General features: G+C 41.8%; 1 protein-coding gene and 1 non-coding gene across 2 annotated transcripts; both read left to right on the plus strand.

Annotated features, from left to right (window-relative positions):
• Nucleotides 1–982: 982 nt before the first annotated feature.
• On the plus strand, nucleotides 983–10,183 carry hcar1-3 (hydroxycarboxylic acid receptor 1-3). Its single transcript, XM_085182544.1, has 2 exons — nucleotides 983–3,696; nucleotides 4,233–10,183. Exon 2 carries the CDS (start codon nucleotides 4,300–4,302, stop codon nucleotides 5,269–5,271), a length of 972 nt encoding a protein of 323 aa, XP_085038670.1. The 5' UTR covers nucleotides 983–3,696; nucleotides 4,233–4,299; the 3' UTR covers nucleotides 5,272–10,183.
• A 5,840-nt stretch (nucleotides 10,184–16,023) lies between these two features.
• Nucleotides 16,024–16,117, plus strand: trnai-uau (transfer RNA isoleucine (anticodon UAU)). The gene is made up of 2 exons: nucleotides 16,024–16,061; nucleotides 16,082–16,117. It is a non-coding gene; the product is annotated as a tRNA-Ile (tRNA).
• Nucleotides 16,118–26,280: the final 10,163 nt, after the last annotated feature.

Genomic DNA, 26,280 nt, shown 5'->3' on the forward strand with positions numbered 1-26,280 from the left:
CTCTAATGGATTACTATTTCTATCGTTACAACACCGTTACAGTTACTAACAAGAAAATGCGTTGCGGATGTGTTACTTTTTCAACACACAGACGGTTGAAGCTGTCTGCTTTATCTTACCGGGACCTAGCGGGGCGAAACAATCACACAAGTGCTGCTGAGGAAGCACGTGGCTGAGGAAGAATAAAGTAGTCATGGTAAACCGATCAGATGACATACCAACAAGATGCTATGTCAACCCAAGGAAACCCTGATTATCCATGTTTGTGTTAAAGTGTGGACTTCAAACTTTATACCAGTTTATAAATTGTGTTGATAGGCCACGTAAAACCAGAGTTATGATAAAAAATATACGCAATGTTTTTTTCCTGAATACATCTCCACTCTTTCCTATTGGTGGAAAAATGTACCATGTCGACCATTAAAAAAATGAAATAGCAACATGGCATTTGGTTGTTTAGGAAGAGGAGGAAGTTTCAGGTGTGACGACGGTGAGAGAGAGAGAGAGCGAGTTTTGAGAATTGAGAGATTTGTGATGTTTAGCGTGTTTGCAGTGTGTTGTTAGTGTATTGTGTTGTATATTTAGTGTGTAGTGTAGTGGATAGTTTGTGTGTCTGCTGAATGTCACGGGTGCTGCCAAAAAGCCACCAAAGCCAGACGCCGTCTGTAGGTGGAAAACAGGAGTGATACACTTCCTGCTTTCATGCCTGCAGGTATCAGGCTTGTGATGTTCTCCTTTATTTTACAGTGGACAGAAATGAGTTGTTGGAGTGGCACAAATAATTTGTGTGGCATCTTATTTGATGCAGAACGCCTGATTGTAATGTAAATAGTTTGAAATAGTCAAAAAAAAATGCCTTGGCTGCATTTTTAGGTAAGTAGCTGCATATAACTGTGTTGTTTGCAAAACGTGTGCATAGGTTTTGAAAATTTACAATTTATATTTGCATTTCAAGTTAATGATTCGTTAAACATTTTTGTAGTTATTATAGTAAAAATTACAACTTTTTTCTACTTGGATTTAAAGATTTTTGTGTCTGATTTTGGATCAATTGTGTTAATACAGTATGTCAAAATGATAAAAATAACTGTAATTCAGACATGTGAGGTTTTGCTGAAAAGAATTATACCAAACGAGGGAAGGTAAATATTTTTAAAGGTGAAATGTAGAAGTAAAATCAAAAGTAGTCAGAAACAGCCAACTATACCCTGGAGCCCAGAGGGATAATTTTTTTTTTTAAAGTAACACAATAGTTACTTTTCCTAGTAATTAGTTACTTGTAACTCAGTTACTGTCAAGGCTGGGGCGGCAGTGGTGTGCTGTTACGAGAAAAGGACCCAAAATGCAGGTACTGGCTGGGGTGCCAGTGGGTGTTTATTTACAGTGAGGGCGAAGTACAAAACAGGAAATAAGGAACAGGGAGCTACTAAAGCCTAGACTGGGAAAAAACGAATAAACAAACCTGAAAGCATAAGGACACGGGATGATACACAGAGATGACACGGAGAAAGCAGGGCAGAGACGCGGAGAAATGCTGAATAACACAGACGAACCGACAAGGAACACAGGCAGGCACACACTATAAATACACACAAGGTAATGAGGGAATGACACACCAGAGGGGAACACAGCTGAACCTAATTAGACATGACGAGACACAGACCTTCAAAGTAAAACAGGAAATTCACAAACTGTTCTACAACACTAACTCAGGGACACGAACAGAGCACAGGACTGCACTAAACACAAAAACCAAACCCTAAGAACTAATACAAAATAAGAATTAACACAAAACATAAGATGATAACAAAATGAAACACAAAATGCTGGGTCAAACGACCCAGGACCATGACAGTTACTAACTCAGTTACTTTTTTGAAGAAGTAACTAGTAACTATAACTAATTACTTTTTCAAAGTAACTTGCCCAACACTGCTGGTGAGTCATTGACTCTTCCAGGGCTGCCCTTTGTCACGGATTCTGTTCATAGTTTTTATGGACAGAATTTCTAGGCGCAGCCAAGTGGTGGGAGGGGTCCACTTAGGTGGTCTCAGAATCTCACATCTGCTTTTTGCAGATGATGTGGTTCTGTTGGACTCGGCCTCCAGCTCCGACTGGAGCAGTTCACAGGCCAGTGTGAAGCGTTGGGAAAGAGAATCAGCACCTCCAAATCCTCAGCCGGAAAGGGTGGAGTGTCCACTCCGGGTCAATTCCTGCCCCAAGAGGAATTTAAGCATCTTGGGGTCTTGTGCACGAGTGAGGGGAGAGGGCAGTGAGCAACTGATAGACAGACTGGTGCTGCAGTGATGCAGATGCTCTACCGGGCCGTCGTGGTGAAGAGAGACCTGAGTGTATAAGCGAACCTCTCAGTTTACCGGTCGATCTACATCCTTACCCTCACCTATGGTCACGAGCTGTGGGTAGTGACTGAAAGAACGAGATAGAGGATACAAGCGACAGAAATGAGCTTTCTTAGAAGGGTGGCTGACCCCTCCCTTAATGATAGTGTGAGGAGTTTGGCCGTCCGGGAGGGGCTCAGAGTAGAGCCGCTGGTCCTCCACATCAAAAGGAGCCAGTTGAGATGGTTCAGGCATCTGACAGGGATGCCCTCTGGACGCTACCTGTCTTTTTTTTAATATATTAAAAAGCAGTGTCATTGAGGTATTTTAAAATGCCATTTCATCGCCCTGAAATGCACTGGCTTCCTCAAAATCCTCTGCTTATCTCATGGCACAGCGGCTGAGAACTATTAAAATAACATTTAAAGCTACTTTGTGGAAGTCTTGCTAAGCTTACTGCTGAAAATCTAAGTGTACAAACGACTGCTTGGAATAACGTTAAGTTGCCACTATATGAGCTCACTTTATGTCACACTGTTTGGAGAGGGATCTGCTGCTGCTTCGCTGGCTGTTTATAAAATGAAAGTCGTTTCATCGTGGTGTTGTGCTGGGTTATTTTGGTAGTGGCACATCTACATTGGCTCCCTATCTTTAATAACTGCTCACAGTTACACTAGTCAACATGGTCACTCTTGTTTTGAAAGAAATCTCCTTTCTTTCGTCTTCTTGTTAGTTTTATAGTCTGAAACTGTTTCCTTGAGATGACATAGCATAGGGTGCATTTCAACAGTCACCTTGATAGAGTAAATTAGCTGTACTTTAAAGGAGAGACAGGTGTAGAGTGGACTAAACACATTTTCTGCCATTTGTAGGGAGGCAATTTATAGCAATTTAAGTCACATACTAACTGTGTAGAAAAAAAAATGAAAAATGAAAACAAATGTTTTGCATTCCAAGCTTGCTGTGGCCCCTCTTACTGTTAGGCCCTGGATAGTCTTTCCCACATTCCCCCCACTAAGCAAACAAAAAGAAAGGTATCATCTCCTCATAATGTCAAATAATTTACGATTCTCTCAAAATACACAAATTACACAATTTCCTGACATATTGTGTGTCATAAAATGTCAAGAAAAATGTCATAAAGGTGCTTATTACACGTCACCGTCTATAATAGCAGAAGTGGTTCAGCTGCAGAGCCGCTTCTCTGGAGCACTCATAACCCACAAGTTCTAACAAGCCCTCAGACAAAGACAGCAGTTATAAACTGCCAAGGCTCTTATCACATCATATCACTTTCACTGCACAAGCTGAAGACACATCGCCGTCTTCTCATGCGGAAAGTCAGTGTTGACTGCTGGTGAGTATGAAACTTTCTACTTTATATCTCTTTAGAACGCAGGGAATAAATTATGATTATGTGCACATAAATGCTGCCATGGCAACTTTTAAAAACAAAAGTTGTTAGTCTAACATGAATCCTGGTGTTTTTTAATGGTTAATCCTACGCTACATAGAAAGGAAAATGTATCTTTTATGAAATCATTTTTATAACTTACACAGTTTGCAAACTGCTTTGTTAGACTGCGTGGGAGATTCGCACTGAAGTTTAAAAAACAAATAACTACATGGTATGCATAAATGGAAATCATTAAATGAGCTTCTTTATTTTCTTCCAAAAAGTTAGACGAAAGCTTCTAACAATAAACTAGTTACTGTATTCAAGTTTAGCTTCAGATATATATCTTACTGATAGATGCTTTCATCTAAAGGGAAAGAGACGAATAAGGTAGAACAGAAGGATGTGTAAAGTTTCAGGTGTGTGTGCTAGTATTTCACAAAATGTTCAATAAAAAGAAAAAATTATTTTCTTTGCACTTCTCTCTTTTATGAAAGAACACATGACCTGCTGAAAATAAGGAACTACGGATAAACCAAAGAGCTCAGAAGGCACGTAGCTGAAATGAAGGCAGTAAATAATTCTTCACTGCACTGCAGCGGGCACATGAAAAATAATAAAGAAAATATGTTCATGGAAATAGGCTTGATAATTGAGATACTGGGCCTGCCGGGAACAATAGTATCTTTGTGGATTTTCTGCTGTTGCATGAAGTCATGGAAACCTCACACCCTCTTCCTCTTCAATCTGGTTCTCGCTGACTTCTTGGTCCTCATCAACGTGCCTTTCCGCATCGACACCCATCTGCGAGGGAAGTGGGTGTTTGGATGGATCTGGTGCAGAATCAGCCTTTTCATGCTGACTGTCAATCGCTCTGCTAGTATTGGATTCATGACAGCGGTGGCACTTGATCGCTACTTTAAGGTGGTCCACCCACATCACTGCATCAGCCAAATGACTTCAGTACAGGCGGGCTGGCTCGCGGGCTTGATCTGGGTTGCTGTGGTGGTCCGCGGGATTCCGCTGCTGACCGCTAACCTTTTCCACCAGGCGAGTGGCAAGTGCCGTAGCTTCAACTCCTATGAAGAAGACCCTGTGCCGATTAAGCTGCATTACATTGCCTTTGTTGCAGAGTTCCTCCTGCCCTGGTTCTTGCTGCTCTTCTGCTCAGCAAAGATAGTCTGCCAGCTTCGCCAACGGCGACTAGGCAGGAAGCTGAAGGGACGGAAGGCCATCAGAGCGGTCATGGTGATCATTCTGGTGTTTACCTTGTGCTTCATGCCAAGCGTCATCACAGGCCTAGCGGCGGCCTACATCAAGCGAAACCACCCCCATGACTGCGAGTCCTACACTAAGGTAACCCAGGTTTTCATGATATGCATCGTGTTAACCTATCTCAACAGCGCTTTGGACCCCATCGTCTACGCTTTCTCCAGCTCCATGTTTCGTGATGCCCTCAAGACCTCCATCTGCTTCAAGAAGATCTTCAGACCGGTTAGCACGAGAGTCCCCACAGCTGAAAGGCAAAGATTTTGAAATACAATGAATGTCTGCTTCAATGGAAGACTGGAAGCAGCATGTGTGCAAGATGCTAAAGACTCTGAAGACTTCTGTGAGTGACGAGTGAGGAGTCCATGAACTGTTTAATGCTGGTTTCATTTATTGTTACTGACTAAAAAAACACTGTTAGGCAAACTTTATATAGCGGCATCCCCCAAACTACCTTCTGCTTAGCTGAAATAGACAAGTTTATAAACTAGCTAACGCTTGTTAGATAAAACATCAGTGGAGAAAATTTAAGTAGAGAAAAAGCTAGCTTAAATCACCTTCTTACTATGTTAAAGATCAGTGACTGATGTGGGGAGAGTGTTTCTTGCCAAGAGCCACTAACTGCCACTAACTTCTCCATGTGTGTTTTCAGATTCGTACAGCACACATTCGACTAAACAAGCTGTTTTGTCAAGCTGTCAAAACAGCGTGTGAAACGCTTTTCAGTCTTTGGTGGAGTTTGTAAATGCTGTTTGACATTAAGGAGAATGTTGCAAGAATAAGTTGTCTACAATTTGAACAAAGTTTGGTTGTATACCCCTTTGTGACTCCATTTTTCATTTTGTAAGTCCTCACATGTGGAAGAGCCTATCTAACTGTCAAAACCTGCCAAGCCCATAAATGCCACAATTATTGCTGTTGTAGAGCACATTTCTCAAGCTTGAGTCAACAGTTTCTTCACCAACATAGAGGTGAAGAAACTGTTCTAATGTTTTGGTAAACAGTTTATCACGTCACGAAACCATAAGAGCAGTAAGCGTGTAGAATGATGTAGCAAGAAGATGATAAAAGAATATGGGACGATGCAGAAGTGTGTAGAGGTGGGATACTGGTCAAAGCACCATCTTGCTACTGTAGTGCACTATTGCATATTTTTGTTGTTTCCAAATTGCATTTTGTACTGGTAGTCTACATTTTTTCACCGCTTCTGTGTTGTTGCACAAATGTATATGTTGGAACACATATTCTGACAGAACCAGATGAAAGTGCCTGCTTTGTTTAGAGAGTAGCTGAAAATCTTGTCTTTCAAATAAAGAAATTAGGAAATAAGACACACATTGCCTGAGTTAAACATCCCTACAATCCTGCTTTACACACTGTCGAAGGAACTTGTAATTTTGTGTGGCGATGATTTTAATACTTTTGACACGAGTTAAAGATTTCAGGTGATTAACGGCCTCTTGCAGGTCAGGTTGTTCTGCTGTATGTTTGCACTGTTTCTTTCACAGGTACTCCAGTCGCCATTGAAGTACCTGTGTTCATCCTGCAATGTGGATATAATAAAATCAATAAAACATGAACGTTCATTTTTTCTGTTTTTCCCAGACCTCCATCCATCAACCACACACACTTTTCTCAGCAGAAGAATGACAGGGAGAAGAATCTTTTCCAGCAAATCCTGAATGGGCCCAAACCCCAAACACACATGTACCTACATGAATAAAGTTTTCAACAGTGGGAAGAAGCTGGAATCTCTCTTCTCAGATATGTGATAAGAACAAAGCAAAGTTTGCTCAGACAAACGAGGAAAGAATACATAACTCATGAAGTTCAGTTATTTAGCTTGCTGTGATTTGCCGTACCACATAATTTGTTATTAATTATTTAACTCCTCAAAGGCCATCCTGCTGATCAGAGATGTTTACTTAACATAATAAATGGAGCCCTGGATAACAAATGATGTTCATTAATTAAATCTGTGTTGCTTAGTATGACTCATCTGGCTTACTAACACCTTGGAACCTGATGCTTAAGGACCCACATCACTACATGCAGGTGGACTTAAACGCAGGTTGGGGGGGGGGGGGGGGGGCTGGGAGAGTGAATCTCATAATCTCATGCTGCTTCTACTGGGAATCATTAAAGCGATGGGACTTCCAGTCAATTCTTTTCCCTCTCCCTTTTTTGCCATATTTTTAGAGTAACCTGTATTTGACAACAGTTTAATAAAACTGGAAATTCTGGTTTTGGTGTGCCATCCCAATACTTTTAGTGGCCCCTATATGACCACCTCTATGGAAAAATTCTGGAGGCGTCCCGACTACAGGTTGACTCCCAGTAGCACTCCAGTAGGGGTAAAATACCTGGGCTCTATATCAGTTTTAACAACTGAAGAAGCCTCTTGAATGGATCAAAAACAATCACTGGCCTTTATTTCAAGTGCTTAATGCCACCATCAAATGGATGGGTGAGACTCTACACAGACAATACGATTTAAAAAAAAAAAAAAATACCAACATAACCCAAGTAGATGTTGGAGAAATTGTGGCACACACTCACTTGCTCATACCCTGCCCTCTATATATTGGAATGTTTTTGATGCGCTCAAGAAGATATTTAGATATTTGACCAAATCTTGTCCAAGGTTGCATCACTCTGGTTAATTCCTGCAGGACCTGAGGGGTCAGCTAGTAAATACCTGCTATCTGTTTCAGTAACAGTTAAAGGCATTACATATAGATGTCTCAAAAGCATTCCTCCAACATACCATATGTGGTTAAATGTGGTTGGAAAAAATAACATACTCCCCCAGGCATCACAAACACTTCAAAAAGTCATGGAAACCTATTTTTACTTTATTTCGGGAGAAAAGAGAGAGTAATACAAAAGTGTGTTTAGATGGGGGCAGACAATTTTGTTTGAAATATGTATGTATTTGCTTTGATTTTTTTAAGCCATGTATTTTTCTTTTAATGATATTATGATTGAAAATAAAAGAAAAGTGCCAATGCCACAACAACCATAAACGTGGCAGCAGTATATAAGTGTAAATTAAAACAAAGTTAAAAAAAACAAACAAAACAAAGCTAAAATGGTTTGAGGGGACTGACAAATATGTAAACATGACTAATTTTTGCAAATTAGCTGATTTTACACAACCTCAGTAATTAGACATACAAGTGAAGTCAGGCCTGTACAGGCCTGTTTTTACTCAATTGCCGTGACATGTTTCTTGCAGCATTTTGTCGGTCTCCGTTTTGTCAGTCATGTTTTCCTGTCAATGAATAACTTAACACAGGGGTTAACATGTTGTTGGCCCATGAATTTGAAGCTATAACAGCTTCAACTCTTCTGGAAAGTGGCTCCTCCACTGAGGGCGCTGTCAAAGCCTAAAGGCAGATGTCTGGCAGCACTTTGGATTCAAGAACTGTGAATACAGTGAAGAGCTGGACAAAAGCAAAGCCATATGGTAAAACATTGTGGAAATACCACAAATCTCAGAAATCATTTAGCAAGGCATCATCCAGATATTCTAGCAAAAATACCCAACATGAAGCAAAACTCACTCAAAAAGGCATTTGCAGTGAAGTTTGCATCCACTTTTCCACGTGCTCAAAAAAATAACCCAGTTTATCAAACTTTCATATGTAAAGACATACGTCTGTCCAAATCATCACTACATTTTTACCAACATGCAAAAAATTTAGTGGAGTGGTAATCCCAAACATGTATGCAGATGTGAAAAACGATGTTACAGCCTCACTCAAGTCAGCAGAGAAAGTCGCTATAACTGTGACAGCTGGACATCCAGAGCAACAGATAATTACCTGACCGTGTCCCATGGCTTACAGACAAGAACAACTGAAGCAAGCCACACAGCAGTTAATTTATCTCAAATAATGTCCAAGGCAATAGAAGATTGTGAGCTTGCAAACAAAAACTCAGTCATCATAACTGACAACGCTACAAATATGGTGAGAGCTGTGGAAATAACGGGCTGGTTGCACATTGGTTGTTTTGCCCACACACTCAATTTGGCTTAAGAAGTAGGTCTGAAAGTTCCAGCTGTTGCTCAGCTGCTTGGCCGAGTGAGACGCATAGCATCCTTTTTTCATAGCAGCACTATTGGAAGTCGCAAGCTTACAGAGAAGCAAAAGATACTGAAGCTACCTGCCCATAAGCTGGTGACTGATGGGGTGACCAGATGGAACAGGACGTTGGAGATGCTGGAACGCTTCCTACAGCAACAACCAGCAATCTCTGCAGCTCTACTCTCACCTGAAGTGAGGAGAAGTGACAGTAATCTCTGTACTCTTACAGAGGCTGATGGAGAAGATATAGTGAAAGCTTTGAAACCACAGAAAGCAGCCACACTGGTTTTGTCTGAAGAAAAATCCCCAACTCTATCCATCACCTCTGCATGCACAACTGCTGGACAAGAGGATCAGTGTCTCTCACTGAAGTCAAACAACTTGAAGTCAAAGTATGTTTATGAAATGTGTGTATATGCCATGCATGTGTGTAACTGTAGGGATGCATGTATGACATGAGAAATTATTAATATAGTGCAAAAATGTAAATATTTTAAAAATGTTAGTTAAAAAAATTTATTGTTTCTTTGCACTACTCAATTTTGAATACAAATAGTCATTTCCTTCCATTGCCAATATGAATATGTTAAATTGTCTGGTGAGTTATTTTTATTTTTTTCATTTTGCAAATTAATTTCTCTTTATCAATTAAGTTTTCATTTTTCTACAGCAAGAGTCTGGTGGTGACAAAGTTGAGGAAACTGTCCCTGACATCTCCCTTGGTCATGTTGAAATGGATTATGCCCCTCCACCTAAGATATCAAAGGACTCTGCATTCATGTTTCTCCTTGGGCCAGTCCACTCACCAAAAAAAAACAGCGTCACAGAAAACACTAACTGAAAGGGCAAAGGAAGAAGTGAATCGATACAGGGAAGTTCAACCTGTTCCACTTTCTAAGGATCCTTTGATCTGGTGGAGGGACCATGCAGGGGAATATCCTCTTTTGGCTGTCCAAGAAAAGCAGTATCTTTCCTTACCTTGGACCAGAGTTCATTCTGAACAAGTTTTTTCAACTGCTAGTGACATTGTTACTGCACAAAGGAGCTGCATGACTCCACAATATGCAGACCAGCTTCTCTTCTTGCAGTCTCCAAGATGTGAGACGGTAGTTATAAGACTGACTGATTCAAACTTGAATTGAATCGGAGATTGAATCAGAACCTTGTGAATCGGAAGTGAATCGGTTGAATAAATCAGTGACAATACCCAGCTGTAGTGTGCATGTCTAGGATTATGGTGTTGAACACTGAGCTGTAGGCCATGAAGAGCACCCTCACGTAGCTCTTCCTGTTCTTCAGATGGCTTAGGGTGATGGTGATGGCACCTGGCGGGGGTTGCTATCAACGAGGATGCCCTCTATCCTCCTCCTGTAGGTTTCCCTGGTCTGTTTAGTTCCTTTTCCATTAGTACCTACTCGGGTCAGCTAGCCACGACTTGATTCAGCTCAACTGGTTTTCCATTACCACCTAATGTCCGTGGTTGTTGTCATAGCAACGAGGCTGAGCATGATGTAACTAGTATGCCACACGAACGCTACAACAAAGTTGGATGTCGAGGCAAAGATATAGCTGCTGATCGTCTGTGGCTTTTTGTCAGACTCAGGGATCACGGTGTTGTTTTTGTAGCCATTTCTCTCATTGACTCGTTTAAAAAATGGCGGTTTTGATTTTTATGAATCAGACGTTCTCATGACTCATCAAATGATGCTACTGACCGGTCAGTTGGCATGCAGTCTGATGGCATCACATTTTAGCATCTGCTCAAATCACTTTTGAACCCTGGCTGAGCATGTACCATTTTAGTACCTGTACCAGGTAATATGACCTAATGGAAAACCCTGAAAACCGTGGTAAGTTGATTCGAGTTGGTTCTAATGGAAAAGGAACTTTTGATCCCCCTCCTCAGGTTAGCCCCGGCAGTGCTGTACAGAGAACTGTTCCTCAGTTTTGATCAGAACCTATACTTCACTTGTCATCCAAGGTTTTCAGTTAGGAAAAACCTGGATGGTTTTGGTCACTGCCACATTCCCTTCAGAGCACCTAATGTAGAAAAAGACAGACTGAGTGAATGTCTCCAGGTCCTGCCGTTCAAAAATGGAGCAGTCTCTCAGATTAATACAGTCCTGTAGCTGGAGAAGAGCATCATCTGGCCATGTTCTAATGACCCAGGTGCTTGGAGAGGTTTGTTTTTTGAGGGGGGGGGGGGGTGTAGGCAGGGATGAGGAGCAGAGAGAGGTGGTCAGGTTGTTTTAGGTGGGGGAGGGATGTAGGCCTCTAGGCCTGCTTGATTTTAATGTACACACGGTCCAGTGTCCTGCCTCCCCCGGTAGGATACTTATCATGTTGGTGGAATCTTGGGGAATACAGACTTCATACGTGCCTTATTAAAATCCCTGTGCTGTGTGGTTTTACTTTGCCTACTGCTTCCATGGCTTAGTTGCTGTTGTTCCTAATTGCTTCCACTTTGTTATAATATCACTAACAGCTGACTGTGGAATATGTAGTAGTGAGGAAATTTCACAGTTGGACTTGTTGCATAGGTGGCATCCTATCACAGTGTTCCTGGAAGCGATCTATCTTTCACAAATGTTTGTAGAAGCAGTCTGCATGCCTAGGTGCTTGATTTTATACACCTGTGGCAGGAAGTGATTGGAACACGTGAATTCAATGATTTGGATGGCTGATGCTTTGGGCAATATAGTATACTTTGCTCAACTTCAGCATCAGTTTCTCACAAAGCAAAGCAGTGCTGGCAATCACTGTACTACCGGTCACTCTGCTCCCTTTGAGCAGAGAGTTTCATCAACCACAAACCTAATGCTATCCCTAACAAGAGCAATTTTCTTCTGTTCTCATGTTCTCTCCTTGCTGCACTACCATGCATCCTTACAGCTCTTCCTCTGTCATCGGCAGACTATGTCCCTGCTTAAAATTTATCTGATTGGGCTCCTCTATGCTGCAACTTTTCTACACTCGGGCTCTACAAAATAGTTTTCAGTTGTCCCATAAATAATGCTAGCCTATTTTGTTGAAGTGAACAGTTCAAAACAGTTCAAAAAGACACATACGAGACAAATTTGTTAAAACATCTGGGATGGACATTTACCTGATTGTTTGCCTGAATACTGCAAACCCTTAATGAGAAATGCTCTCTCTGATTTCCACAGGTGATATTAGAGGTGACATTTAAATTTGATGTAATCGTGTGTGTATGTGTGTCTGCCATTGTTAGACAACATATTTCTCATTTATCAAAATTACCATGTTGTGGCAAACATGGTTTTCATTGTAAAAAAGAGGAAGACAGAGTCAAAATATTGAAACTGTTTCGTTCCTCTTCTATCATTGCTTCTGCATTCTGCATGAGCAGTGTTGGGGAGTAACGGAATACATGTACCGCCGTTACGTATTTAAAATACAAAACATGAGTAACTGTATTCCGTTACAGTTACCGTTTAAAAAGGTGGTATTTAGAATACAGTTACTTTGTTGAAATAAATGGATTACACGGCGGTACTTCCCTGTTTCATATTGTGGCGGGTCAGGCCTGTTTGGGTTTTGTTTGACAGCTACATTCAGTTGTTCCAGGTGGCAGCGTTACGGTTGCCATGGTTACAGGGTGAGCTCTCTCTCTGCGTGTTTCCTGGGTGAGAGAGGCCTTTTTGTTGTTGTTGTGCTAAGCTAATAGGCAGAATGCTACAGGTATAGCTCTAAAGAATGTAGCATCATAGGCAGTGTAGTCCGTGCTGCAGGGAGAATGGACTGCCATACACGTTATGTGTCTGTGAGCGAGGGAGGGAGAAAAAGGAAAAGTACGAACTGTCATCGAGCAAAAACGGGAGCTGGAAGCATGTAAATATAATAATAACCACTGCAGCCAAGAAGTACAGAAGCATAGAGCTGCCACCCAGGCAAAAGAAAAATACAAGTGTATCACGTTATAACGTGAAAAGTTTATTGTTCTAACAAGATACTTTTCCTGTTTGTACAATATACTATCATGTTTGTACAATATACTATCATGTTTGTACAATATACTATCATGTTTGTACAATATACCTTTCACGTTTGAACAACATAATATCACCTTATTACAATATACATAATTATCACGTTCGTACAATATAAATATTATATTGTACGAACGTGATAATTATGTATATTCAAACGTAAACGGCAGAAATTAGGTTTTATTTTCGGAAGTATATAAAACGAAAAAAAAAAAAAACGTTGGCCGACAGCGCTGTAAAGACCATTGTGGGACCTGGGTGTGGGACCCACACCCAGTTCCACACCTTGGCTCAGGCGATTAGAGGATCATCAGGGGGTCCTTTTGTCCCTCTGTGGGGGGACACTCCCACTAGGGTTATATCTGGGACTCTCCACCATTTGACCTTAGAACTGAAGAAGCCTCTCGGATGAGAGGTGAAACGTCTTCAAGTAACTTAAAGAAGTCCAGACGCTTTTCTTTGCAAGCTCCTTTGACAGCGCTGTAAACAACGGTAGACTTGTGCGTAACAAGCAAGCGAATAATGCAGAAAACAGTACAGAGAGAGAGGGGGAGAGAGAGGGAGAGAGAGCGCGCTAGAGAGAGCTGTGCATCGTGGTCGAAGCAAAACAATAAAAGTCAGAGTGAATTCATGACGTTGTTTATGTGAAGCCTAGTTTGGATCTTCTTTTGCTGCTGGTTCGGTCAATATTGTTTGGAGAGAGATAAAACTAACAGCTTTAGAATCAGCGCATAAAGGGCGTGAACACAAAGCGCGGACCGCCGACAGATCAGAATCAGTGCGCTGTCGGCTTTCAGCCCCGACTGTGAGAAAGGCGACATCTCACTGATTCTGATCCGCGGTTGGGCTGTGTGTTTAAGTCTTTGTGCAGAATCCATGTTCCTGCTCTCATTTACTGTCTTAGCTGTTTGGTGGTTGTTGAAATTTTGTGAGATTTCACCAGAGATTCTGGCATTTCGGGCAAAATAAATTTATATTAAAAAATCGATTCAGGATTTTAATGAATCGATTTTACGTTATCCAAGCCAGAATCGATTTTAATCGATAAATCGATTATAAAAACCCACCCCTATTAAAGACTGAGCTGAGGTCAAGGAGAAATGGTAAATGGCCTGCATTTGTACAGCGCTTTACTAGTCCCTAAGGACCCCAAAGCACTTTATACATTCAGTCATCCACCCATTCACACACTGGTGATGGCAAGCTACATTGTAGCCACAGCCACCCTGGGGAGCACTGACAGAGGCGCCTCGCCGGACACTGGGCCCTCTGACCACCACAAGTAGGCAACGGGTGACGTGTCTTGCCTAAGGACACAACAACCGAGACTGTCCAGGCCGGGGCTCGAACCAGCAACTCTTGAGCCACGATCGCCCCACAATTACAATGGAGAGCAGCTGAGAGTGAGCAGCAAATCATTTTACAGCTTGACCAGAGCTGTGTCAATGTAATGGAGCAGAAAAAAATTCAGGAAATAAATCAGTTGAGTGGCCAAAGTATTTTCTAAAATCTTGGCAAAAATGGCAGCTTGGAGGCTGGTTTAAAATACTATGGTTGTTTAGTACTTCTGTTATTAGCGTCTTTAGCAGAGGATAGATTTGACCATCCTTTATGAAAGGAAAGGTGCTAACTCAGAGAGAGCCACAAGATCTGATTGTTTATGAAATAATCAATTTAACTGACAAGCTGTGATCATGCAAATAGTTAATTAATGTTATTTTAATTAATTTAATATCATTAATGCTAATTAACAGTGCATCTACAATTTAATGTCATGACATGTTATTTTTTGAACCTTTAATGACAGGTTAAGTTAAACCCTCAGGTGAACTGAACTGTGCTTGTTTGATAAAATCTGCTCCTTTTGAAGTTTTAACTTTGTGAAAGATTATGAGTTATAGTATAATAATCATAGTTAATTTAGGTTTCCGTTTTCACCCAACATTTATGCCCTTTGCTTCAGTTGCTGCTGCATTATCAGCTGTTTGGATTAAAAAGACGGACCAGTTTGTCAGCTTTAGAGGTGGGTGCATCGATCTGAAATTGAGAATATATCTTATAAGTCATAGCACACTACTCTCCCCCAATTAGCTGCCTAATTAACTTAAAATTAGTCGTACTGATATCGGCAATACTGGCCCTATATTTACTTGATATTGGATTGATACCAAAATTTGTAGTGTGCCACAGCACTGCTGCAAATGTGGGAAAGTGTGAAATGTCCAGGCAAGTATATACATGTTAAATGACAAGATATATGTGTTCAGATAGCGTCAATTAACACACAACTTCAGGTTTTGATAATTCTTCATAATTAAACAATAAGAACAAATAGTCTGATGACCTGTAGTCATTATGAAACGACCAACAAAACATTATGAAGAATTTGAAATACAGTAACACATTAAGTTTTTGTACAAAGTATCGGTATCGGACCAGTGTCGTTGATACCACCCTGAATTTTACTTGGTAACAGATCGGAAAGGAAATCAGTGGTATCCACATCACTAGTCAGCGCCAAAATTCAACCAGCTCTTCTTCTTCTTCGTGCCACGCAAGTACTTCCGGGTCACTTCATACAGCCATATCATTGACCCAACAGTTACGCGATATAAAGCAGCTTTAGACACGTTAGTTTGTTAGGCACTGTAAGACCTTCAGCTGACATGTTATTTAGCCATAAGTTAAAATGTGCTTGTATCATGACGCTCCTGTCATTACCGCTGTTAAACACGTCTCAGCAGCTTTTCTCAAAATAAGTCAGTAAATGCACCGATGTTCGTCATCGCGTTTAAACAAACATTATTTTCTCGATATATTCAAGCACTATACCAAAGGTGTAAAATCAGCAAACATCAGTGTCGTAACGCCACATCTGTTTCAGGGTTATAAGCCCAACTGCAGGCCTAACGCAGTGAGCTCCAGTGGCGCAATCGGTTAGCGCGCGGTACTTATATGACAGTACACTGTAGAGCAATGCCGAGGTTGTGAGTTCGAGCCTCACCTGGAGCAGCCTTTTGATAGTACGCCCTGAAGTTACCGGTGTTTAATCTTTTTTTGTAAATCGACCTCTGACAGCTTGTCACCCGCATCACAGGGTGATTGATAGACTTATTAAAAATTCACTGTAAACAATTTATTGTCGACGCTCAAAGTTTGTACACTTGCTCCAAACTAAAGATAATACAAATTTAAATATGACAAGCCTACTTTTTAATCTAATTAGTTTTAATTATTAATTTTTTAATTATTAGTTCTAATTATCTAACTTACAGTTTTAAATTTGAATGCAGGTCTATGTAGTGTTTAGACACTTAAGCGACACTTGCGCTTTAACGCCAGCAGGAGGCAGCAACTCTCCATCTCTGCACCTTCTCACTCTGACAGGGAAGTGAAATGTTGAATTCGTATTCCCCCGTCTTGCACGATGTGATATTTTATATGATATTTTAGAAAATATAAAAACTTTAAGAAAATAATAGATACATGAATATTTTTGCATCTTTGTGCAACGAATTTATTATATATACACAGTTTATTCATTCCGTGTGTGTGCCCCACCCCCGCGGTTTCAAACCTTTTGCTTCCATTACAGAGCTTGTACTCAAGCTGCTGATATGAACACCATAACACGGTTTGAATACAAAAACAAATTTCAAAGCACGCGATTCACTGCTGAGCGACAAGTGTATGTAGTAGATTTCCAAAACTGTGACTTCACATTTCCCCTTGCCCTTGTACCACTAGATGTCGCTGTTGTCCAACGTTTGGATTAGCTGCGCTGTTTTTCCTGACGTTTGAATCTGACTGGCTGTCTCTGCTGTTTGAATAAAAACAGTTTCCCCCCAACGTCTTCCTATGTCTGTGCTCCGTGTGTTCTCATCTGTCTGCACGTTCTGCACATATGGATGTCTGCATTTTATTGTTGTATTTTTAAAAGACTGACGAAACTGTCTTTTGGAGTAAGTCATGACTGAGGTCTATCTTTGTGACGCTGTAAATGAAAATACATATGAGTAGAGCAGGGGGGAAAAAAGCTGATTTACTATATTTATTGTGTGTACGATATAAAAATGGACAGGCAGTGCTACAAGATGATATGATGCAAAGCTGAAATCATTTGCCTCAGATAAGTCAAAAACGAGGTCTACTGAAAGACTTTCACCGTGACATCCAACACTGTTCAAGACATTAGCCGTGTCTCCTCCAGTCCAAGCAAACACACTTTGTTAGTTTTCTTTACATTTTCATTGCAGTGCCTATCATCACCACACCTTGCCTGTTTGCCCAAACATTTGCAGGAGTGTCCTTTCATTCTGCCAATGTTATCTTTTCATCCCCTTCTCCCTTCACTTGGTGTCCAGTGAGAACCAGCTTTATTCTCTCAGCATGTGCTTTATCTATATTAGAATAAATGTGTCAGAGCAGGAAAAGCAAAAATGGCTAAGTAAACAGTAGATTTCTGTTATCGTTAGAAGATAAGAGCCAAAAACATACAGTCTGAGATATAATTATGTGAGAGGAATTGTAATGCAGATAAAGAAAATAGCAGCATTAAAGCTAAATGCAGTCAGTGATTTTATTTACATAGTGCATTTGTGTCGACATTACAGTATCAGAGAGAAAGCTCAACAAGCAGAAGTTACCCAGTGGGGTGGACGAACTGCACTGCAGAAGAAAGGGACCTGCAGGGTTTTCTGGATATGGGGGCCACTAGAGAAAACAGAAAAGAGGAGTGCAGGGTGACTACGACCAACAAAACAGATAGGAAAGCATAAACTATGGGAGAGAGTAGACAAACGTTAGAATCTAAGTTGTAAAGTGTTGGCTCACAGTCATTAAATTTATGGGCTAAAGTGGTTGATTAAGAACTTGTTTTGGAGTGGCTGCAGCTCAGGAGGTACAGCAGGCGATCTACTAATCGGAGGGACGGTGGTTTAAATCACTGCTGTTTCAGCATGCATGCCAAAGTATCCTTGGGCAAGATACTAAATGCCAAGTTGCTGATGTGTTCATTGAAGTGTGGACAGTAAACAGAAAGTGAGTGACACAAGTTATTTAAAGAAGAAAAACACTGCATGTGAACCAGCCTACTTACTTGTTTTGCTCAAACACACCCAAAGGACAAACCAAAATGAGTACCATATCCACAGAAAACAAGCTCCATGTCATCTGACATGTTGACAATTTGCGTTTTGATTGCATTTTCACATAAAGGCACTTCATAGCTTTGGCTTGCTGGGATGTAAAAGCGGAGCCATTTCAGTGATTTAAAGCTTTGCTTTTGTGAGAGTTCGTGTGTATGGCTGATATTTAGCAGTGAGAAAATAAGTGATTGAAAACATCTGATGGGAAAGGAAGAGTGGTGAGTGCGACGAAGAGAATAAACAGGATACAAAGGCGTGATAATTGCGAGCCTGTAGGTGTTGTGGCAAGACCTGTTCTTGGATCTCTAACCTGATCTGGCTTGCATGCACCAATCAGAAACTGGTGTGGTCTTTTATGATACAAATTAACCACAGAGACTTTTATTTAATAAATTCCAAATTCATTTTACACGAGTGCAATTTATGTACCTGTTGAGACTGCCATCTTTAGAATGATTGCTTCCCACAAGAACGGTTTGTGCCGGAAGCGTTGCATGTACATATACATGGAACGAAAATCCCTCAACTTCAGTGCAGCATTTCAGTTTTGAAATATATCTTGCAATAGTATAATAGGGTCTTTAGATCCCCGACTGCCCCCGGGCTGTTACTAACCACACAGCTATGTGTCACAAGCTGTAATTCACATCTGTCTTTGGTTAGCAGAGTGCTCACTCACTAGCTAGCCGTCTGACAGCTCCCAGGCCCAGCTGTTATGTATTGTGGCCCGTGGGCTCTGCTCTTCGTTACGTGTGAAGGTATAATTATTATCATTATTGTTTTGTTTTGCTTTTTTTCTTCCACCGCTCTCTCAAACCCAGAGGGACTTTACTGATGGAGTGCCTGTCAAGTCACCGAAAGGAAATGATGTCATTTTTCCTGGCTGCACACCAGTGAAATTTCAGGTCAAAGGTGTGTCTTGTCAGAAGGGGAGATGTGTGTGAGCTCGATGTGACCCGCAGCCAGGGAGGGTTGAATAAGTTTTTGAGGAGGACGTGAGATAATGGTTTGTTCCTGGGAAGTCAATTATGTATGTGGCTGGTCTTTCTGGGGAAGTGTGTGAATGTTGGGAATCATCTGGTGAAGAATTCCCAGCCGTGCCATTTACATTTTTTCAACTTCTGCTTTCCCAAGGTAAACTGTGAACGTCTCCAGCACTTTATTATTATCATCTGCATCAACAGCTGATAGTTTGCCTGTCTGTGTGATTGTGTGGATGGATATGGGACATTGTGTAAGAGACCTTGAGACTGAAAGTAGTAAAATTGCAAAGTCACTTTCAGACTGGAGTCGACTTCTCCAGTCTGAACAGAAGATTCTGCTAAAGCTAACAGGACGCTAGCAGTCCACAGTTTTCCAGTTTTCTTACCCCAGCTGATTGTAGGTGTTCCCAGGTCCAGTACCTCAAGTTCTTGTTTGCCAGTGGTGGTAAAATGGAAAACCAGATGGTTGGATGGACTGATGTTTGTCAGCTGATATCACTCAGTGATGAGCTGTGGGGTGTGATCAACACAACAGAACTGTGGAAACAAGTGGCCCAAATTGTTTTCCTGCGTAGCCTTACACACAGGTTGAATGCGTCTGGCTGAAACTTGGACTAGATCCACTCTTTCATGTCGAACAGAGCCAGCTGGAGCGATTACGACGCCTGGGTTTTCCATGACCCGATGATGGGAAACCTGCAGGTAGACTCAACAGAGTGTACTGGTGTGATTCAGGATCAACAAGGAGGAACTGGGAAAGAATAATATGGAAAGTACATCTAGCAATCCCTGATTAATCTTCTGCCACTTCCATGGAAATGACTGGATGAAGAAGCGAATATAGGCTGTATGCAAGTGTAGTACATTACAGCCAAAGCTGACGGCATGATCGTACCAAACTTCTTGGTACTTCTTGTACCAATACAGTATGTTTCTTTATGGTCAAAAGTAAGGTTTTAAATAACCGTGGTATTAGGATCAACAATTAAAATGTACAAAAATGGATATGTGGTAAAGTTTGGGCAGTTTATTATATACAGTGAAAAGAAACCTTATGAGTTTACCTGAGTTTCTCAATAATATTTCCATCTTCTTTCTCTTATTCAATTCAGGCTTCACCAGTCAACAGCACTGGTAATTTAGATTAATTTAGTTTGTAAAACAAACCCTGCTAACTGCATGTCTTTGGGAGGAAGATTGAGTACCCAGAGAGAACCTGAGGAAAACATGCAAACTACCCACAGAAAGGCCCAGCAAGTGGATTTGAACCCAGGACCTTCATGCTGTAAGGCAACAGTGCAAGCCTGTCAAAGTTCTTCCAAACCATCAGCGCGACAGCAACATTTCTCCTTCTGTATTATTGTACACAATGAACCTAGAGAGTCTGCTGCTTTTCTCCTTGCATTGATTTATATCTTGACACACTGGACAAGTGGTAAGACTAACACTTTCTAACTAAACAGGAGCCCACTCATACAGCACTAATCAATAGGGAACCTTTACGGTTCTTTATCAAAAACCCAGCAGAAGCTGGGACATAGCGGTCATATGTCATAGGAGTATTCATGTATTTTAATCTTTACTCCTAACCAGCTTGTGGGGATAGGTTAATTGGATAATCCAAATTGCCACTAGGAGTGAATATGAGCATGAATGGTTGTCTGTCCCTGTGTGTTGGCCATGCGACAGACTGGCGACCTGTCCAGGGTGTACCCTGCCTCTCGCCCTATGACAGCTGGGATAGGCTCCAGCGCCCCCCGTGACCCTGAAAAGGATAAGCGGAAGCGAATGGATGGATGGACTCCTAACCAGTCAGGGATGCATTTTAGCCACACGCTAAGCAACTATAGTTGAAGTTTCCTTGTTGCAAGGCTTCGTTTGGATGCCAAGTAGGTAAAAGGTCCATACAAAGGGATAGGCGTGAAGCTACTCCTAACGCACAAACAAGTTACAGGTGAAGTGGTAGGTATTTAACATCTGGTTAAAATCAAACCATTTCCTGGATTGAATAGTGAGATTTATCTTCTGTAAAGTGTAAACACTTTATCGAATTTTCTGTTGTTGCACCTGCAGTATGCTCGACATATTTTATGTTTGAAGAGAATGCAAAGCGCAAAATTGCTTATTCTACACTCCTATATTAGCTTCGTCAAGCTCTTAGAAACTAAAAATAAACGTGATGATGCCAGTTGCTGTAATTTGTGCTGCACATTCTCACTCAGGAATAATGAAAAGTGAGTCCAGCAGCAGGTGGGATCTGGAAAACTTGTAACAGTAGTCCAAGTTTTATGTGAACTGAACACTGTGCTGCGCCCGACGAGCCAGATGCACTTAAGAAGTGAAGAGTTAACAAGTGTGTGTATATGTGTGTGTCGGGAACAAGGGTGTGTAAGGCTAGTTGGCTGTCTTCCCTGCTGGACCTCCTTAACCTAATTAAACATCTCTCCAGCAGGCTGGTTCCTTTGCCAACTCCAGCCACACACACACACACACACACACACACACACACACACACACACACACACACACACACACACACACACACACACACACACACACATTCTTCTTGGAAATTACAGTGGATTTAAAGGATTTGCAGGATTTCGCTCCTCATTTACGGCCTCTTGGATTAGGTATGCGACATGTTGTATGAATCAGTGTTATAGATGCATATGAATGCATTCATTTTACATCCAGGAAACTATTTCACTCCCATAGCTGCCAGGAAACTCGAACCTCCTTTAGTTCTGCAGCTTCCTATATGTTCCCAGCAAGATTTAAAGTTCTCATTTGTCAAAAAATTGCATGGGGAGTATTATCATCCATGCTGGAGAGTTTGTTTGGATTCCAGAGTCCGCCCTGCTCCCCTAGACTTGGGATCCTGGCCTAAGGGTGCCTGGTGAGAGACCACATCCTCTAAGACTGGCCTGCCCATCCAGATATATGTCACATGCATGGTGAGGGGAGGAGGTGTGTTTGATTTATGCGTGCATAGAGCCCTCTGGAAGGGGAAGAGTGTGTGACCTGATGGTAGGCCAGAATCTCTAAAAAGGTCCTTCCTGAGAGTTGGAGCCAAGCAGCACTCTGGTTTGGAATGACCTGAAATCACTGCAGGAAGAGGGGTGAGAGTTCGGAGATGTGAGTCCTCACAGTTGTCTCCTTGATAGTTGTTCTCTTTTTCTTCCCACTCACGGTTTGCATAAGCAGATAAACACACACATCCATGCTTTAGATCTCTAAATTCCTTAAAACATCTGCTTTTACCACATAAGCGCACACACACACACACACACACACACACACACACACACACACACACACACACACACACACACACACACACACGCATGCACATACTTCCCTCCGGTCACCATGACTTGTGTGTTTGTTGCTTTGTTGCTATAACAAATACCATAATCTTCATTTTCGCATGAGCCAGGTGCGTTTCATCAGTCCTGCAAATTCTTAATATGGACCCGATCGTTTATAATACATCCATTGTGTCCGTTTTTGCTCACTGTGTAACGACAGCATGAGTCAGATACGGATAGTATAAATAAGAATGATGACCTTTGATAGAGAAAGCCGACTGTCTGATTGTGTGCCAGTGCGATTGTGTACTCTACCTGCTGTGCTGCCAGCTCAACGTCACTGTGGCCGGAAAAGAAGGGAAGGATGCCTGATTAGTGCATTTGTGAAGGAATAGGGATTCGTGTGTATGTGTGTTTGGCTAGGGAAAGGCGCTTGGCATTGCTGGGCATATTTTAACATGTTTTTACAACTGACTACATAATCTGCTCTTTCTTTTATGTTTATGTGTAGTTTTGTGTATACAATGACAGCATATGGTTCTCACTAGTGCATGTCAAAGTTTCTTTTTTACAAAGTATAAAGTATGTAATGGGGAAGGATTGTCTGGGAGGGAGTCAAATGCTCATGTTAGGATTTTTGTTAAGGGGTCATTACAGACAAATCAATGAGTTATTTGTAGGACATATGGATGCCATCCCAGAGCCACATGTGCAACTAGGGGCAGACAGCAGGACTTTACTTTAATCCTATTCTATAAAATGTTTCCCTTGCACATGACTGTAAAAGTACATAATTATATGAATACAACAACTTTCATAAATGCTGCTCTGTAAGACAGGAGTACAGAGTATGCTGGTGATATGATTGCTGACCTTGTGGCACATTTACCATTATTGCTATGAGATAACACAGGAATGTGGTATTTTGTCATTATTGAGATCTAATTTACCCCAGTTTTTCCTGAGAATTACTGTGCAGTTATTCGACCAGCGCCCCCCTGCACTCCCTCTTAAATGACTGGGAATAGCCGTTGTAGACTTGTGGCATGTTACCTTAATTGGACCTTGTTTTTTGTCGCCCAAGAAAGCTTTTGGCTTTGCATGTTTGTCCTACATGGATCTAATCTCACCACATTATGCACATTTTATGGGTCTAGCATTTGCTAGTTGCTGTTGTTTTGGTTGTGACTTTGTATGTTAAAATGCCATTAAAAATGTTCTGAAAGACACACACAGACACACAGTGAAGAGGTCCAGTTTAATGGCTCAAAATAGTGAATGAGGCCTAGCCAACACAGGCTGGCTCCAGCTGCCTGTAAGTGAACAGGTTATAAAAATAAAGATTTACCCCATTTAGAATTATTGCGAAGGAAGAAACTATCCATACAGTGCCAAAACTTTCATTTGTAGTAGGCTAAAACGGGGTGGCTGTAGCTCAGGTGGTAGAGCAGGTCATATACTGATCGGAAGGTTGGTGGTTTGATTCCTGGCTTCCCCAAGTCTGCATGCCAAATATCCTTGGGCAAGATACTAACCCCAAATTGCTCTCTGATGCATCCATCGCAGTATCAATGTGTGTGAATGTTAGCTATAAAGCACTTAGAAAGATGTTCTTGTGTGAATGGGTGAATTCACAAGTTGTGTAAAAGCGCTTTGAGTGCTCAGATGAGTAGAAAAGCACTATATAAGAACCAGTCCATTTACCATTACTGCTCTTTCTAAATGCAGTAAAGTTGCACATTTAGCATGGCAGCCTGTGGAGATTCATTCCCTTTTGGACCAAGCCTCAAGTGGCAGGAAGAGGAACTGCAGTTTGTCCACAGTGGCTCATTTTTCAGCCTCTGCTTTAAACTCTCACCAGAAGCTTTATTAGGTACATCTTGCTAATACAGGGTTGAATCCACTCTTGCCTTAATTCTTGGTGGCATAGATTCAACAAGGTGCTGGAAACATTGCCCAGAGATTTGGATCAGTATTGGCATGATAGCCTGATGCAGTTTCTGTGGATTTGTCGACTTAACACCAATGGTGCGTTTCTCCCTTTCCACCACATCCAGCAGATGCACTTATTGGATTGAGATCTGGTGACTCATTATCTTGTTCAAGACCCTTGTAACACCTTCTAGCCATTAGAAATGGGTATACTGTGGTCATAAAGGTGTGGACATGGACAGCAACAATACTCAGGTAGACTGTGTATATTACCACCACCAACAGCCTGAACCACCGACACAAGGCAGGATGGATCTATGCATTCATGCTGCTTATGCCAAATTCTATGTATGGAGTATGGATGCAGAAATCAACACTCATGACACCAGGCAGTCTTCTAAAAGTGCTAAAGAGTCAGATTCAGGGCTTCCCTAACAAGAAAACCAACAGCTAAAGAATAAAGCATGGGCTTCTGTTCATTAACAGATTGAAACATGACTCATTAGTGTTCATTAGTCATTTTCTTGAAGGTTGCTGCCAACATGGTGGTTAGCACTGTTGCAGCACAGCAAGAAGGTCCTGAGTTCAATTCCACCATCAGGCCGGGGTCTTTCTGTGTGGAGTTTGCATGTTCTCCCCGTGTTTGCGTGAGTTCCCTCCAGGTACTCCGGCTTCCTCCCTCCGTCCAAAGACATGCAGCTTGTGGGGATAGGTTAATTGATTAATCCAAATTGCCCATAGGTGTGAATGTGAGCGCGAATGGTTGTCTGTCTCTGTGTGTTGGCCCTGCGACAGACTGGCGACCTGTCCAGGGTGTATCCCGTCTCTCGCCCTATGACAGCTGGGATAGGCTCCAGCACCTCCTGCGACCCTGAAAAGGATAAGCAGAAGTGCTCCCCAACCAGCTGCGGGTTGTGAGCACAGCTGGAGCGGCTCTTCCTGTGTGGTGAAGCTGGGGCTAAATTTGCGGTTAGCGTTCAGACTTCTCCTGCTGCTGAGTCTCAAACTTTCTTCTATTGACATATCCAGCTGATGTAGGTCTACTTTTTTAACGCTTTTTGCAACCCCTACAACATGAAGTCAGCGTTATGCCCATTGTGGCCAATTAAATAAGAAACATCCCGCAGCCATAAGTATAACAATCATAACATGACTTCGGCAACAGTCACTATGTTATGCCAAGTCTTTCATCATGATTACAATTCCAGTTTGTCTAGCAAGTCATCTTGTCTGCTTTTTATTTTAAATGGGATGGTGCAGACTTTTTACTCTCACAACATTAATATAAGTATAATAAAGACTGAATCCACGTCTTCTTATGACTGTTGATTGCTGTACACTGGAGCAATAAGCAGAAGATAAGTGAAACTACTGCTCTGCTTTCCCTTGGATATAATAGGCGGAGGGATGCTGTGAAGAGGACATTTATTGTTATTGCTGTAAAGGCAGGGTTTGGCTCAAATCCAGTTTGTGCTTGCTAAATGCAAAGATAAAGCCAGGGCCCATATTCCTTCAGTGTCTGTCTTTCCCATGTGTTCCGCACATGCCTCTATCAGCGTCTCCTGTTGGCAGACAGGGCACAACCCAGCATGTGTGTCTCTGCGTTAGTCCCGTACGCTGTGCGGATCTGTCGGCGCCCGGCCTATCACTCCCTGTGGGCACATGAAGGGCGATATGGTGGCTGGGGGCTGGGGGCTGGGAGCTGCTGACACGACCGCCCAGTTCAAAGAGATCGAGAGGGAGATGCAGTCGGAGAGCGAACACTGCAGCTTTTATATTCACCTTGGCTGAGCCTGGGAAAA

The sequence above is a fragment of the Neolamprologus multifasciatus genome, chromosome 13 (assembly GCF_963576455.1).
Source record: "Neolamprologus multifasciatus chromosome 13, fNeoMul1.2, whole genome shotgun sequence".
Classification (NCBI taxonomy): domain Eukaryota; kingdom Metazoa; phylum Chordata; class Actinopteri; order Cichliformes; family Cichlidae; genus Neolamprologus; species Neolamprologus multifasciatus.

What these genes read in the sequence shown, in the direction of transcription:
- hcar1-3 (XM_085182544.1), top strand. Translation starts at nt 4,300, where the DNA reads ATGAAGGCAGTAAATAATTCTTCACTGCACTGCAGCGGGCACATGAAA.